The sequence below is a fragment of the Bidens hawaiensis genome, unplaced genomic scaffold (genome assembly GCF_021521415.1).
Source record: "Bidens hawaiensis isolate Kalapana, Puna unplaced genomic scaffold, B.hawaiensis_p1.1 tig00029865_1, whole genome shotgun sequence".
Taxonomy (NCBI): domain Eukaryota; kingdom Viridiplantae; phylum Streptophyta; class Magnoliopsida; order Asterales; family Asteraceae; genus Bidens; species Bidens hawaiensis.
Genome location: NW_027494949.1, coordinates 16,766 through 32,844, shown reverse-complemented (window position 1 = coordinate 32,844; position 16,079 = coordinate 16,766). Strand labels below are relative to the sequence as shown.

At 32.5% G+C, this 16,079-nt stretch overlaps 1 protein-coding gene, 1 non-coding gene and 1 pseudogene across 3 annotated transcripts; all 3 read left to right on the top strand.

The window, feature by feature from the left end:
• The first annotated feature begins 2,667 nt into the window (after positions 1–2,667).
• Positions 2,668–3,627, top strand: LOC143579502 (B3 domain-containing protein At2g31720-like). Its single transcript, XM_077062791.1, has one exon. The coding sequence runs from the start codon at positions 2,896–2,898 to the stop codon at positions 3,625–3,627; it is 732 nt and encodes a 243-aa protein (XP_076918906.1). The 5' UTR covers positions 2,668–2,895.
• Positions 3,628–5,209: 1,582 nt separating this feature from the next.
• Positions 5,210–5,288, top strand: LOC143579516 (small nucleolar RNA R160). Its single transcript, XR_013143474.1, has one exon. It is a non-coding gene; the product is annotated as a small nucleolar RNA R160 (small nucleolar RNA).
• Positions 5,289–12,817: 7,529 nt separating this feature from the next.
• On the top strand, positions 12,818–15,738 carry LOC143579512 (F-box/FBD/LRR-repeat protein At1g13570-like; annotated as a pseudogene). The gene is made up of 3 exons (XR_013143473.1): positions 12,818–13,757; positions 14,906–15,073; positions 15,439–15,738. The product of XR_013143473.1 is annotated as an F-box/FBD/LRR-repeat protein At1g13570-like (transcript).
• The last annotated feature ends 341 nt before the right edge of the window (positions 15,739–16,079 follow it).

The window sequence follows — 16,079 nt, the reverse complement described above, 5'->3', positions numbered from 1 at the left end:
CGTAGCCATCGCCCACCCAAATTCGTAACCCTAGTCACCGCATCATAACCCCCTCCAGCCACCCACCACATTAAATCCACCCAAATACACAACCACTACCGTAACCCACAGCCGTCGCCACCACACTCCGCCAACACCACCATCCTCGCCACAGAGCTCCTCCAACCATCCTCGGGTTAGTAATTAAAGGGGTTTTTTTGTGGTGGTGTGGTGTTGCGTCGGTGGTGCGATGGTAGTGGTGGTGGTGGTGGTGGTGGTGGTGGTGGTTTAGAACTAAAAAGAAGAAAGTGAGGGGTGAGGGTGAAGGTGCAGACAGAAAGAAACTGAAAATGTTTTTTTTTTCGTTTTTGTTTTAAGTTAATTATATTATATATATATCTTCTTTTCTTTTTTATTTAATTTAAAGATACATTAGAATTACAATTATGCCCATCATATGTCTGGCACATGTCATACTTAACTGAGTTTTTTTAACCCAGTTAGCTTAAAGGACATAACGTGTATGAAAAAAATGTTTAAAGTACACCGCCTGCAAAGAAACTAAAAAAAGGACACGAACCGTAATTTGGCTTTTTTTAAAAGACAAAATTTGTAATTCTGTCTAGTTATAGTTAAGAAGAAGAATAGTATTAGTATGACTATGTAGAAATCATGCTTAAAAGACTTAAAACCAAAAACTAACCAGATAAATCCAACTTTAGAAATGTATAATATACTATTTAATGCGTAAGTCTTTGAATTTGATGATTCTCTTTACGAGTCTACGCATAATTGAGAATAGATTTAGTCACACGTCGTATTCTCATGCAGATGAATACTCGTTAGATTTAGCGCTAGGTATATAGATATTCAACTTTGCCAAAACAAAAGTTGAAAGGGATAATCAAATATAATTAACTCAAAGCCACATGGCCGTTCCTAGTAATTTGTATGTCTTGTGCAATTAGGAAAAATGAGTCTCTAAAATATAAAACTAGTATATATACAAATTCATTGTATCATTGTGATAGTAATAACCAAAACAAAACTATTATAGCAAAACAAATTGATGTTAATAGTTAAATGGATTGTGGGGTTTATGTTAGTGACGAAGCTTGGATGAAAATGCCGGGATAGCCGAGATTCAACCTGTATAAAAATTTTCATGAACCAGGGTGACCAGGTTTAAATTTTTCGGACAAAAACAAATAAATTTACACTACATATGCTTTTTTTGTACGGGAAAACGGATTTTTTTATAAAATTTATGTTAAAAATAAAAGGATCCAATTACAATAAAGATGCAGGTAAGCGGGCAACAAGCTGCGCCGCCACCCCCTTTTGAATGGTAAAACCGATCCTACTGAAAACAAAGTTATCGTTCTTCGGCGTCGATGAGTTACTGTGCACGACCCGCTGAACTCTTTTTAGAAACGCAACAGCATCGGAGGCAAGAGACCCGAATGTGTCAAAAGCAAAAGGAATGAAGGCGTGTTGATTCTCCACACATGCCTTCTCGTGCTTAGCAATTTTTCCTGCTTCTGCCTTTAGCACGGCATGCCTAGCAACAAACCCGGTGTCCCTAAGCCCGACAAGAGGGGACACCCCAATAAGGTCCACACAAGCATGCTTCCCCCCGCCCATCCAAACACAAGAATGTCCGCTGGTCGGAGAGTAGACCTTCCTTCACGTAGACTACATATAAAAAGTTTCGAACAAAAACACATAAATCTACACTATTGGGCAAGAACTACTGGATAACTAGAGCCATCCCGGCCCACAATACAAAGCATTGCTTGATTGCTTGATGGACCTAACGTGATTCATAGGATTGTTGGAATATGGGCCAAAACTGAACCTTAATTTGTTAATTGGGTTAAATGGCATATGGCTTTAGATGGACCGAAGCTAAAATGGGTTATTGGGATTTTAAAATGTCATTGCGTTATTGAGTTTTAAACATTATAGTTTTTTATAACTATTTTAAATATAAATACATTAACAAAAAATTAAAAGTACGGGCCACCTAAATAATGTCACAAAAGATTATACAAAATAGTAGTTAGTCATAATTGTTAGTCATCTAAAAAACTTTAAATTACAAGAGGCTTCATTCTCTTTCTGCTACATATCATATTATTTATTTATTTATGTATCTATTATTATTATTATTATTATTATTATTATTATTATTATTATTATTATTATTATTATACAACCAACTATAAATTCTCTCTTTTTAAACACTGACCGTATGTCTATATACTCATCCCCATTTTGGCATGTTACATATGTAAAAATATATGAACGTATGTAACATATGAAAACAGTAATTGTTATCAGTCTTTTTTTAAGAAAAAAAAAATTGTCTCGAAGTTTTTTTAACACGAAAATATTCATGTGTAGATGAGCTCTTCCAATCTAAAAAAAACATATTTTTTGGGTTGTTTTTTTTAAATTGTCATGACGAGTTTTCAAAATATCTTTAACCCTGATTTCCTATATATATATATTCTAAACATATCCAAAATTTAAAAATTAATAGATGTTTATATTATTTTAAATTGTCATTTCAAATTTTTATCAATCATCGTTAGTTAAGTCCATATGTTATAAACAGTTGTACATTGCACACCAATATATGTACTATGTTCATTATTCTAGAACATCATACAAAACCAATAAAAAGATGCACATTATGCATAAAATATTGTTTTATATATGATCTTATATATGGAAACAATCTCCAAGTTGGAGATTATGATTATTCTCCTTAAATACAAATCTATTCACGTATCCAAATCCTATAACTACACCATCAACTAACATAATAACTATTATAACTTATAACATAACACAAACCCAAATAATATAACCAAACCATAACTCTTTATTCTTCCTCTATCGATACCTTTCATGGCTGATAATATTCTGATGATCGAAGATGCACCCGCGGCAAGAACACGCAAACGAAGACCAACGATCGAAGAAGACGATTCGTACCTTCTAAAAATCCAAAAACTCGCGAACGCAATGTTAAAATCAATACGTGACAATGAGTTAGGCCTGGAAACAAACAAGTCAAAGGAGACTGCGAAGAAGAGGAGCGTGCGGATGTTGTCAGCGTCGACAACATCCGCTAAGAAGAAAAGAAAGGTGCCGAGAAAATATGTACGTATGCCCGTGGTGATTAATGAAGTAACCGAGAGGTTAAACGAGTTTGTGACGAACGAGTTGAAGGGTACCGAGTTGCAACTCGTGATACAAAAAAGGTTATATTATTCGGACACGTTACAAAGTCAGAACCGGTTGAGTATACCGGTTAAACAAATGGAGAATGTTGAGTTCTTGACTACAGACGAGACACGGACATTGAACAATAAAGTGAACAAGATTGAGGTTTTGTTGGTGGGGCCCACATTGAAAGTGTATAATAAGCCTATGGAGTTGACTACGTGGAATATGCAAAGTAGTGTGAACTATGTTTTGAAGAGTCATTGGTTCGAGTTTTGGTCGGAGAATAGGGCGTGTTTGAAGGAGGGTTCGAAGATTCAAGTGTGGTCGTTTCGTAGAGGTCGACAGCTGTGTTTTGCGGTTGTGTGTGTTGAGAAACCGGGTGGTGATGATCAAGAGGATGTTGTGGCTTAGTTGAGGATGTATTATGTTAATGTTTCTTTAGATTTGTTCGGTTTGTTTGAATGTTTAGATTTTGTTGGTGTTTAATTTGTTAAGTATGATAAAATTTGGTGATTTATGTTTTTTTTTTTTTTTTTTTATATATATAGAAACGAGGTGATGAATTTGGTTTGAACTATTTAACTTATTTTAACCGAAACAAGCTGCTCGGCTCGTTTACAAACCAAGCAAAATCAAATGAGAGACTTTAAGCATCGGTTGGCTCGTTTACAAACTGAACCAATCGAACGAGTTTCGAGTATACAAGAGTGGCTGAGTGTCTATGTTTGATAATATATTTATGCAACTAGAGGTTTGCATTTTATAACATTTGAGACAGGCTAGTAAATTTATAGCATTTGGCTAATTTGATAGACTAGAAAATTAGACATTGGTCAGTGTAATTGTATATTTATTTATATCAATATATCATAATATTTATAACAATAATAATTAAACTCATGCTCAGCCCGTATATTTTTCAAGCATTTTTCGATCTAGTGTCCAACAATGTGAAAAGATATCCGGTACTAGACATGTACAAAACATTCGAAAACCGGTTAATTTAATAGTTGACCAATAAGTGGTTAGTAACCAGTTTTCAAGCACAAAAACCTTAACCGGTTTAAAAAAGTAATTTAAAACCTTAAACAGGTTTTGGTTAACGGGTTATTAACCGCTTCTGGGGCAAAATAGAAAAAAAAAACCGGTTGCTAACAGTCTGTTTTTTCCAAATAGAAATCGGTTAGAGAGGGACCTGTTAGGCTGTTACTAACCGGTTAATATCGGACCGATACCACTACCTAGTACCAGTACCAACACTATTTTGATTAGGGTTATTCACGAGTCGAGCCCGAGTCGAGCCATGGTGGTTTCGAGCTCAGGCTCGAAATTAAAAGGGGCAACTTAACTAAGGCTCTAGCTCCATTTGGAAGTTAAACAAGATGAAGATCGAGCCAATGAGCCGAGTCATGATCGAGCCGAGCTTAGGTCAATTTTGGCTCGATAACAAAAATGAGCCAACTCAGCTCAGGATGTTTCAAATTAAATTATTTTAGTTAGTTTTATTCGAGCTTTCATCGAGCGAGACACGAGCCTGAGCCTCGAACTTTTTGAACGACATTTTTGATAACACTCTTTGGGTCGTTATGGGCTAAGATTTGGACTGGGCTTCAACAGACTTCAAACTAACCATTGACACATTACAAGCCCATAAATCAATAGTTTGATTATTAGCCCACTCAAACCCTAGAACCACTTCGTACATAAATACTCAAAACATAACTTCATTATTATCATTATCACAGCCGCATCTTTCTTAAAACACAAACTCAAAAACACAAGCCAAGTACATATATGTTGCACACAATAGCCCCTTGCAACTTGAAGCTTATAGCTGTAAGGAACAAAACGAGATAAAGGGTATTATTATTTGTGCTAAATCAAATATAATAGTTTTGGCAAAACATTTTATTATTTATCTATTGTAACAAGTAATTTACTAAACGTTACCGTTTTGCCAAAACCACATATAATACCTTTTTTTTTAGTTATTTGCAAAATGATGAAGAACTTCAATCTGAATTTATATTTGTTGAATTCTTTTTTAGTACCTTCAAAGTTCTCTGATTGCCTTTTGTTTTTTATAGTAATAATAATAATTATTAATTTATTACTAATCCTTGTTATTGGAAATTATTTCTTTTATGTGTTGAGGCACCTATTTTCATAATCTGGTTTTATTATTGCTGATCAGATTATACGAGCATGGTGCAAAATGGATTTTTTTTCATGTTTTTTGTTATTTGACTTATTTTGTGTCAAATTAATGATTCTTGAAAAATTACAATTTTATAAAAAAAGGTCTAAAATATTTTTTTTTGACTTATTTAGTTTTTTTAAGGTTTATTGGGTTTTACATTGACATAGTTTTAGTTGGTTTTTATGAAATATTTTAATTTGTGATGATTCGTTTATGAAACTTATGAAAACAAATTTTAGTCGTATTTATTGTGCTATGGAGAAATGTACAAGTTGTTTAATATTCTAAATGAATTGTTGGTTGCTTTTGTTACTATTCCAAAATATCTTTGATATTAGTATTATTTGTTCAATTGAATTTATTTGTAGTTGTTTGTTGAATACTTTATGTTGACAAGAAACTACAATTGTAAATATTTTGTTAAGTTTAGTTATTTTTATTAGTCACGTATAAAAGCTTTATTGCAGTTGTTCAATTGTAAATTTAATAGTTGATATTTTGGGCGGTTGCAATAAAGCGTTGTAACGTATGACTAATAACATTATCTTAACTTCACAAAATGTTTTGAATTGTGGTTTTTCGTCAATTTAAAGAGTTTAATAAACAAATTCTTAATGGTTTTAGTTGAAAAAAATGATATATTTTGGTACAATAAGAATAAACAGACAATGATTCATTAGTATACCAGTTAAGCTGATATATTTTCAATACCACTTCCATCACAATATGGGTGTCCGACTGTCCGCGCATGGTGCAGTTTGATGTGGTTTTGAGCTGAAACCAAACCAACTTTGGTTTTAGGCCTTTTACAACAGTTTGGTTTTGTTTTTAGTTTTGGTTCGATTTTGTTTTTTGCCAATTGAGTTTGAAAATTCTATGATATAAATTAAACTTAAAATTATAATCTAAGGTATAAATAATTTTGTTTATTTACAATTGTCCAAAATTATCTAAGCTAGTTTGAAAAATATTTAATTGGATTTGGGGCTTTTTGGAAATATGCTTTTTAACTCTTTTAAAAAGCTAAAATTAGAGTTTTTTACGATTGCTAAACACATTTAAACTTTTTGGTTTTTTGAAAACATTAATAAAGCATTTTTCAAACTCAATTTCAAATATGCACTTAATCAGATCTTTGTGTAAGAAACAAACAAAACAATTTATTTGTAACACTAATAAATTGCTATGTTGAGACGTATCTTTTAGATGATCACTTTCGTTTGGGTTTAAACTAATTTTGTTCATGTGTACTAAGTTTCCTAGGCTTTATATTTACAATTATGTCATTGTGTGGACTTTGTATGATATCTAAAATGTAAATCAAACAATAACAACTAATATTATAATGGACAGTAAAGTATATATGTTAGGTAAATGTTTCTATACAAGTCTTTGTTTGTCTTAACAAAAACAATTATTTAAAGAATAAATATACTATGTAGCTATGACTGAGTCGGCCGAAGTTATGACTTGACGGCAATAATTTTTTTTCAAAGAATAAAACTAAATAAATAAAAACCTACATTTTTTTTATTGAAACTAATGATGAATGAAAAAAATCTAGAGAAATTACAAAGGAAAAATAACTTTTGTGAATGGAATAATAGAAAAAATATACTATGTAGCTATGACTGAGTCGGCCGAAGTTATGACTTGACGGCAATAATTTTTTTTCAAAGAATAAAACTAAATAAATAAAAACCTACATTTTTTTTATTGAAACTAATGATGAATGAAAAAAATCTAGAGAAATTACAAAGGAAAAATAACTTTTGTGAATGGAATAATAGAAAAAAAAAACAAGGATCAAATGTATTGTTTAAAAATTGGTTTTGTAGAATAACTTACTGGAAAATTAATAGTGTGATATTAGATGATGACCGGAAAAGTAATAGTGTGCATGCGTTCCCGGGCTAGAACGAAAGAAGAAGAAAATAACTTTTTAATAACCGTATGACTCTGATACCATGTAGAATAATGAAAACCTTGTATGTAAGATGTAATGTATTATTGATCAACTATATATAAGATACAGGGATCAAATATAATCTTCTAATTATGGTAATATAATAGTACTGAAACTCTGATAATATATTCTATTACAATGTTTGATAACAAAAACATCTATTTAAACGCTTCTCAAGCCACATGGACGACAAACGCAAGATAATAAAAATCAACTCGACACCATTTTTTTTTAATCAGATCAGGTATGATTTTTTGTTTCCCAGTTCGATTTCTGTTATAGGGTTTGAACGGCTAGGACTGAAGCTAGGGTTTATGGTTTGATTGATGTTCAATTTATGCTAATTGATATTTAATTTGGTTGGATCTTGCTTTTGTATTGACAACTTGGTTCATCATGATAAGTTTTAGAACCTTAGAATGGTTCTATTATGGTGCTAAATCTTTAAAAAAAAATTTATATACACCTGAAGTTAGAGGCAACGCTTTGACTCCGTGTTAATCATAGATCATGTGTTTTTTAATATTAAAAGTTTGGCTGATGATTTGATGATTATGGTTACAGATACTATGATTTTTAAGCAAACTGGATATGATTTTGAAACTTATCATCACATCTTATTCTTATCATGCATTATGTTCAAATCGTATATATACTCTTTATATGCCAATTTTAGGCATATTGTTATGTTAACATTATTTCATGAGGTTTTTACGTGTACCTAATGGCTAATGTAATTACAGGTATCGAATGGAACAACAGGGAACAATTACATTGTTCACTGCTGTAGGCTTGTTCAAGATTAATGGTTCCTAAGCATGTCTCTTCATCACATGTATGTTCAAGATTAATTCTCTCTCACTTTATTTTTATTAATAATGATAGCAGCATAGCAACAAGGTGCACTTGTTGCAGTATATGGTATATACTATTAGATACCAACATAAATTTAACCGTATTCACTCTTAATTGCATATTATTTGATAAGTTGGTTGAGGTGGCATAATGGCATATTGGGTAACGGGTCAGGTTGTGTCAAAACACCCTTTTTATAGGTTTATATTTGAGTTTCTCACAAATAATTTGAGTTAAATATGATTAATGAATTTATATAATTTTAGTAATACTATATTATTTTAGGAGGTTGTATGCATTTAGCTATTGTCTGAACTGGAGGTCACGAAAACTTCCATTGTAGTCGATCTCTGCTTGGTTTTGGGTAAATTTGTTTGCTATTGTTTTGGAAACGGGTCCTATTCCAGCCACAATGAAAATTCTGAGCCTTATTAAAGACTATTATGCTCAACATGTTCATATTTAATACTTTCCTTATAAAGTACTTCTAACATCCATTATGTTGTTAACTGTCATATTCTTATTTAGATGTTTGATCATATTGCAGGTCACACTTACTGGTAGCATTATTGCATATTATACATTAATAGGTCAACATTGCAGCTTGCATTTGCATAAGTAAGTGTTTTTTTGTAGTTATTGTTTTAAAATGGCAGTTTCTATTAATTAGTGATGGTAAATTGTTTTAGTGTCAATATATGACATATTTTGTATAAAACTAATCGATATGCAATGCGGTGTTAGGGTTAGATCGCCTGCAAGAGGGGTTAATTGGTGGTGGTTCGCAGGTGCATGTAACAACTGTCGGCATTGATTCATGTACGTTATACGCGCAAGCGTGGGTTCTGAAACCTCGTTAACTATTATATTTGAAAGAAAGCAGTGGGAACATTACAACACTTCAGCACATGAACTTCAATTGGCATTTGAAAATTTTACTTTGGAAATATACTTGAGACGATATACTTTCTTGCCTTTGTACGTTCATTTTAAATAAAATTGTGACGGAATACTTAGTGAACTATTGTTAAGATCGGTGACTTGTAAACTATTTTTAAAATGTATTTTGTTTGGTTATAATGAAAGTTTATTTTATGATGCATTTTGATCGGTTATAATGAAAGTTTGGTCATTCAGTATAGTTATTAAGAGCTCTGACTAAACACATTTATTTCAATCAGCTCGAAATGGGTTAGAGGGGTAGAATAGTAATTCTGTACAATCATTCAGAGGTCTAACCAAACAACAATTACTGGTTCAACACTTACTGGATCAGAGTCTCTTAATCATTCAGACCTCTTACTGGTTCAGCACTTGCCAAACAGCCCCTAAATTTCTTGCAATAGTCAGCATCTCTGGTGGGCTTTCTGGCTATTGCGATCACAATAAAAAGAAAGGTTATAAACACCACATATATATCATATATGTGTGATTAATAGAAAAAAATGTTAAGTTCCCAAACAAGCAATTAGATTTGTTATATTTCTCTATGTTTTGAGTTATAATGTTACTTTCGTGTTTCGTGATGAATCCCTTGTCGGCTCATGGACAAAAGAATACTGTCATGTTTTGAGCGTATTAGTTGTGGATTTCTAAAAACCTATAAGTGTTTTGAATGAAAGTAATCCATTATCATGAGTGTTATCTTAGAAAGTTTCCACAAGCAAAAATAAAATAAAAATTTGTAACCTTCTCATGGAACAAACATATCATATTAGTTGGCACGAGTAACCCGAATATTAAACTTTTTATTCGCCCTTATGATGATTGTGGAACACTAAAAGGAAATAATAGAGAAAGATAGAGTTGCTTGTCTTGGCAGGTTAAGAAGATAGCTAAGAGACCAATCTTGAAGGCAATGTAGTCCATAATGATGTTTAACTAGTTTTGTATGTTGTGTGTCTTGTGAGGGAATGAAGAGCTAGCTTCTTTTTATATAATAAGCAAACTAACACATACAGCCTAACTGCGTTTACTGACTTGACTGGGTCAAAATAGTGGTGAAATGGACGATGAATTAATTCGAGTATAAGATGATGACAGTCTTGAGTAAAATATGTCAATTGAGAACAGAGAAAAAAAGTAATTAAATCCAACATAATAAATTAAAGGAAAATTGGATTTTAATAATCCAAACTTAATGCACTTGGCCAATAATTATCCAAACTTTGAAAATAGCTATCACTGGTCCCAACTTTCACTCTATTTGTTTTCACTGGACTTCCGTTAAAAAAAACTTAACGACGTTAAGTTTTTTCCAAATTTCAAACTGATATTTTAGGGCTTTTGATCGGAATGATGATATAAGTCGATTAATGTAAAACTTACCTCCAAACGGTGGTCCAAATGACTAAACGCTGTTTCAATTCCGGTGTTTAAACTTTTAATTAACAAAAACCAAGTTGTTTGAAGCGTCATTTCGAGTTAAGTTTTACATCAGTTGATTCGTATTCTCATTCCGATCAAAAGCCCTAAAACATCAACCTGAAATTTGAAAAAAACTTAACGTCGTTAAATTTTTTTAACGGAGGTCCAATGAAAACAAATAGTGTGAAAGTTGGGACCGATGACAACTATTTTCAAAGTTGGGATTATTATCGGTCAACTACATTAATTTGGGATTATTAAAATCCAATTTTCCTAAAATAAATATAGATATGTTTAATAAAATAAATAAAATATCCTCTTATAGGAGGCTTGGGTTCTCCACTAGAGACCCAAGTTTGATTATCACTTATGTCGGTTTTCGGTGGATTATGGCGATAAGTGATTTGAGCTAAGACTTGTGCAAGGTTGTTAGTTCGGATCCCGAGCCCACCCGGGGTTTTCGTCCCACTGTATGTTACGTCAAGAGAGTTTTGCTCTTATGATGATACGATTGTCAATTGACAACCGATAATATGGTTTCCCGAGGGAACACCCAACCCAAACTCTGAAAGCCAGCGTGGGCCCGGATAAGATAACATAGTCCGACAAGAGTGGGGTCACAAGGCTTTGCAAATCTGAAGAATGTGGTGACTTAACACGCAAAAAAACCGTCTTTCTAACATATATAGATGTTTTACATAGTCAGTTTTTATTTGAAGTTACCAATCGGTTTCACCAAATAAAAAATGCAGATCTCAACTCATCTTTTCGTTTTGGAATGCAAAATTGATATTGAACCTACGGTTATAATCTTATAATCGGATTCAAGCAGTTTTCATTTTGGGTTTAATTGGACCTTAACCTACCAAAAAAATATATACTATATATAAAGAATGAGTGATGGACCTTTTAATTTTTAAAAGGCACCAAACTTATTACTTTAGTACAAACTATAATGCATAAGATTAAAACATTTTATGGGCAATTTTGTCTTTTAGTAAAAGCAAATCATGTAATGTTTGGTCATTTAACTTAAATATATTTTGTTAATTTATAGAATAGTTACGCTTGCACCCTTATTTTAAACCAACTACCCCGATGGTGTTTAAACGTTTATAACCTTTTCACACGCTAATAATTTTTCAAAACATTATATCATAAAAACGAGTATTTTATTTTCTTTAATTTGAGTATGACATTGCTATACTTTTTTCATTTTGAAAACTTAACGTGCTACGTGATTACTATTGAGGATCGGCAAACGAGTCGGGCGGGTTCGACTGTTCGGGTCATGGGTCTAAAAGGTTAAGGTTGGAATGAGTTGATACAAAAAAGGTTTATTTGGTTGGAGCCGGGACGGGTTTAGGTTGAAAGGGGTCAAGTCAGAACGAATTTCGGGTTATAGATAGTGTCAGGCGGAACGGGTTGCGAGTTAAGACGCGTTCGATGCAGCGTTACGTGCACACAACGCCTGATTGAGCGCGTACAGTCGTTGGGTGACGTGCTTACTTCCACCGGTTAAGATTCCAATGCCACAACACGAGCATAATATCGTCAGGTTACACGCGTACTATTGTGATGCCACACATATACATAAACGGTAATATTGGTTACGCATCCGATGTCATGTTTGCATGTAGCTAGTTTTGAAAATAATAAATAAGAAAATAGAGATATATATAAATATGAAAAAGGAAAAAATAAACAGGGGCAGTAGTGAGTTGAAATGAAATTAATCATCCCCAACCAACCAGAGACCTAAACCTCGTGTCGTGTGTCGTGTCCGCCGGAGTTCAGTTTCATCGGATACGGTTTATGCTTTTTTTTTAAGGTTAGAACATGTGTTTCATCAGTAACTGTATCTTTAAACATTTGTATGCTTACTAGGTTGTTGTTAGGTTTGTGAATAACATAATCTAGGATTTTGTTTTTAACATTTGAGTTTTGAATTCTAATCCCATGTAACAACTGTATATGAATTTCATGGCTATATGAATTATATTCCAACTGAAACTGAAACCGAATCGAAACCAAAAATTAAAAAAACGTAAAGCAACCTAAACGAAACCGAACCGCAGGTTCAAAATCAAAACGAAACAAGAAAACTTGAAACCTACCTGAAATAAAAAAAAACAGAATAAATGGAAACCGAACCCAGACCAAAAACCGAATAAACTGAAACCGAAACGAAACTAAAAGAAACCGAAACCAAAAAATCTAAAACCGAACTGAAGCAAAACCAACAACAATAAAATCAAACAATTCCTTTGTAACATCTGTATATGAATGTCATGACTATTTATTCCATTGATATATATTTGTGTATGATTAATATGCGTCTTCTTGTTAGAATAATGGAACTCGTTCACGAGACGGCAAGTAAAGCATCCAAGTTTGCACCTGAAGATTTTTTTAGCAACATGCCAGACATTATAACAACTAATATTCTAGATCGGTTGCCAATACAAGATGCAGTGAGGACCAGTATCTTGGCTAGAAACAACTGGAGGTTTAAGTGGACTCTGCTTAGCCAACTCGTATTTGATGCTGACTTCTTTCGTTTATTTAATACACAAGATGAAGTTAATCACTTTAGAGTTATAAGCAGGATTCTTCTTAATCTTAAAGGTGCCATTACTAAGTTTGATCTCACCACAGATGACTTATTGTATGCTGAAGATATTGATGACGAAGATTTTGATAATTTGATTTCGCTGTTGTCGAGAAAAGGAATTAGGGACCTCACTATTATGAATTGGCGTGACGTACAATTCGAGTTGCCTACCCATCTTTTCTCTTGTTTAGAGTTGAAACATTTGAAACTTCGAAATTTTTATTTCAATCCGCCGCCTACTTTTCATGGTTTTCCAAACCTGTTGAGCTTAGACTTGCGTGTGGAGTTTGAAAAGAAGTTTGAACTCGGGGATTTTTTCACTCGGTGTCCCTTAGTTGAGAATTTGGACATGGATGATCTATGGGAAATAGACAAAAGTAAAACTAGACGGGATTGCAAAACTTAAAAATCTCAAAATATTATGTTTGCGATTTCATGATCTTGACGATGACGAGACCACAAGTTCCAGTATTATCTTTGAGCTTCTGGATTCTCTTCCAAAACTTGAAGAGCTTGAGTTGGATTTTGAAGAGTGCCATGTAATATATATATATATATATATATATATATATGGGAGAGATATTTTGAGAACTTGATGAGTTTTAAGAACTTTAAGAACTCAATATGAACCACACATTTAATTAAATGAGTATTGAATATGTGGTTGAGAATAAATCTGATTAAAAAATTAATCAGGAGAGAGAATAAAGTTTTTTTATGATTACACAAGTTTAAAAGTTAGTTACACATGTGTAAAAAGTCGATTCGGTGTGTAAAAAATACTGTAATTTTTTTCCGTTACTTACACTTACGTTTTACATGTGTGTAAAAAAATTCAATTTTTTTTTGTTACGTTGAGTTCTTTCGAGTTCTTAAAACTCAGAATGGCTCTCAAAAGAAATCAATCCTATATATAAATATATATATATATATATATATATATATATATATATATATATATATAGGGAGAGGATCATGAGAGAACTCTATTTTATGGAGAGAACTAATAATGAAGTATTTTTATTTTAATTAAAAAAATATTTTTAAAATTTTTTTTCTTTCATCCTTCTTATATGTTGTTATTCTTCACCATAAAAAAAATAAAAATTAACGAGTAATGCATATATGCAATACACCGACTTTTTTTATAATGCATATGTGCAATCGTGTGCATTTTGATATTTGAAATAGTGTTGAACAGCATATATATAGTTGTTTGTATTGTTTATTTTGCAATAGTGTTATATTATATACAAAAATTAAAAAAAATCGATATAGTGCATATGTGCATTAGTGTTGTATTACATATATGCGATAATGTGTTTTCCATACAATTATTAGTGTCGTATTTGCATATATTCAATAGTGTGTATTGGATAATGCAATTGTGTTGTATTATATGCAATAAAACACTATTGTATATATGCAATATGCATTAGTGCACATATGCACTACAATATTTAAGACAAGTTTTTTTTTTTTAGTATCAATATCATCTTATTAGAATGAGGAAAGAAAAAAAATCACAAAATAATTTTTTTTAAATAGTTAAAAATAATTCTTTACTAGTTCTCTAGTTAAGAGGAGTTCTCTCTAGATCCCACCCCTATATATATATATATAATAACAAATAGTAATAATATTTAGTTATAATCTAACTTGACCGTAGTACATGCTTATTTTGTAGTTGACAAAAGGCGGTGCTAGCAAGAGTTTCTCTACCGTCTTTCCCAGCCTCAAGGCTCTTAAATTATCAAGAATAAGTTTAGACAACGGTGTGATGTTTTCATTTGCTTTTGAATTGATTAGGAGCTGCCCGAATCTGCTGTTTCTTCAAATCTCAGCATATAACTTGGTATGTATCATGCTGCTCGTCTTAAAATCACGTGTATAGTTTTGCGTTTGAATACTTGTTGCAAAACGGGCCCATGGGAGGGTGTGGAGGGCGACCGCTGAAGGCCCGGTCTCCCATGGGTCCCGTGTTTTTGAAAAAAATTATAGATACCTTTCTAGAACCGAATGATTTAGGCCCAATACCCATTAACATTTAACAAAAAAATAAAAACTATTTTTTTGAGTAATTTTTTTTTATAAAATTATATTTTTTTTATGTATATGAGTAAGTTTGTTTTTTGGGCCCTTTTTTACATGTCCGAGGCCATGGATTTTTTTTTTCTGTGTTCTCAGGGACAGCCCTGACTAGTTTGGTTATTCTTGCAGAATGGTGATTTGGCTCCACAGATAGATGACGATATAATCTGGCCGTTGCGGCTTCGTAGGGTGTTGTTTCGATGTTTTAATGGTTCGGAGAATGAATTACGGGTGATAGAGTTTTTACTTGCAAGTTCCCCTTACCTAGACAAGATTGAAATTTGTTTCCGCTCGGTTTTAACTTCTGAAGAAAAGTTGAAGTTTACTTTGGAGTTATTGAAGTTTCATCGAATCTCCCCTGTAGCTGAAATCGAACTTTTCTAGTGTTAGTTGTTTTTTGAACTTCTCTTATATTTGACGCGTATTTGTATGAATATTTTCTACTTTAGGTTTATTACTCGGATTTTGGGTTTTACGGGTTTTCATAGTCTTATCGATTACCGATCTGTATGGGTAGATCGGGCTTGAGTGCCAAGGTCACAAAATGCGATACATCATAACAAAAGGCAAATTAGTATCAGTTATTTGTGAATAGATACAGATATGTAGTGCAACAAAAAGCCAAAACAATCCACAAATTTTCTGGTAGTAGGGGTGTAAACGAGCCGGGCCGAGCTCGACTCATTTCGAGCTCTTTTTCTAAAGCTCGAGATTGATGCGGTTATCAAGCGGTTACTATGGTTCGATTTTGGTTGTTCTGATTTTATTTT

Excerpts from the sequence above, each read along its gene's own strand:
- LOC143579502 (XM_077062791.1), top strand. The coding sequence starts at position 2,896 with ATGGCTGATAATATTCTGATGATCGAAGATGCACCCGCGGCAAGAACA.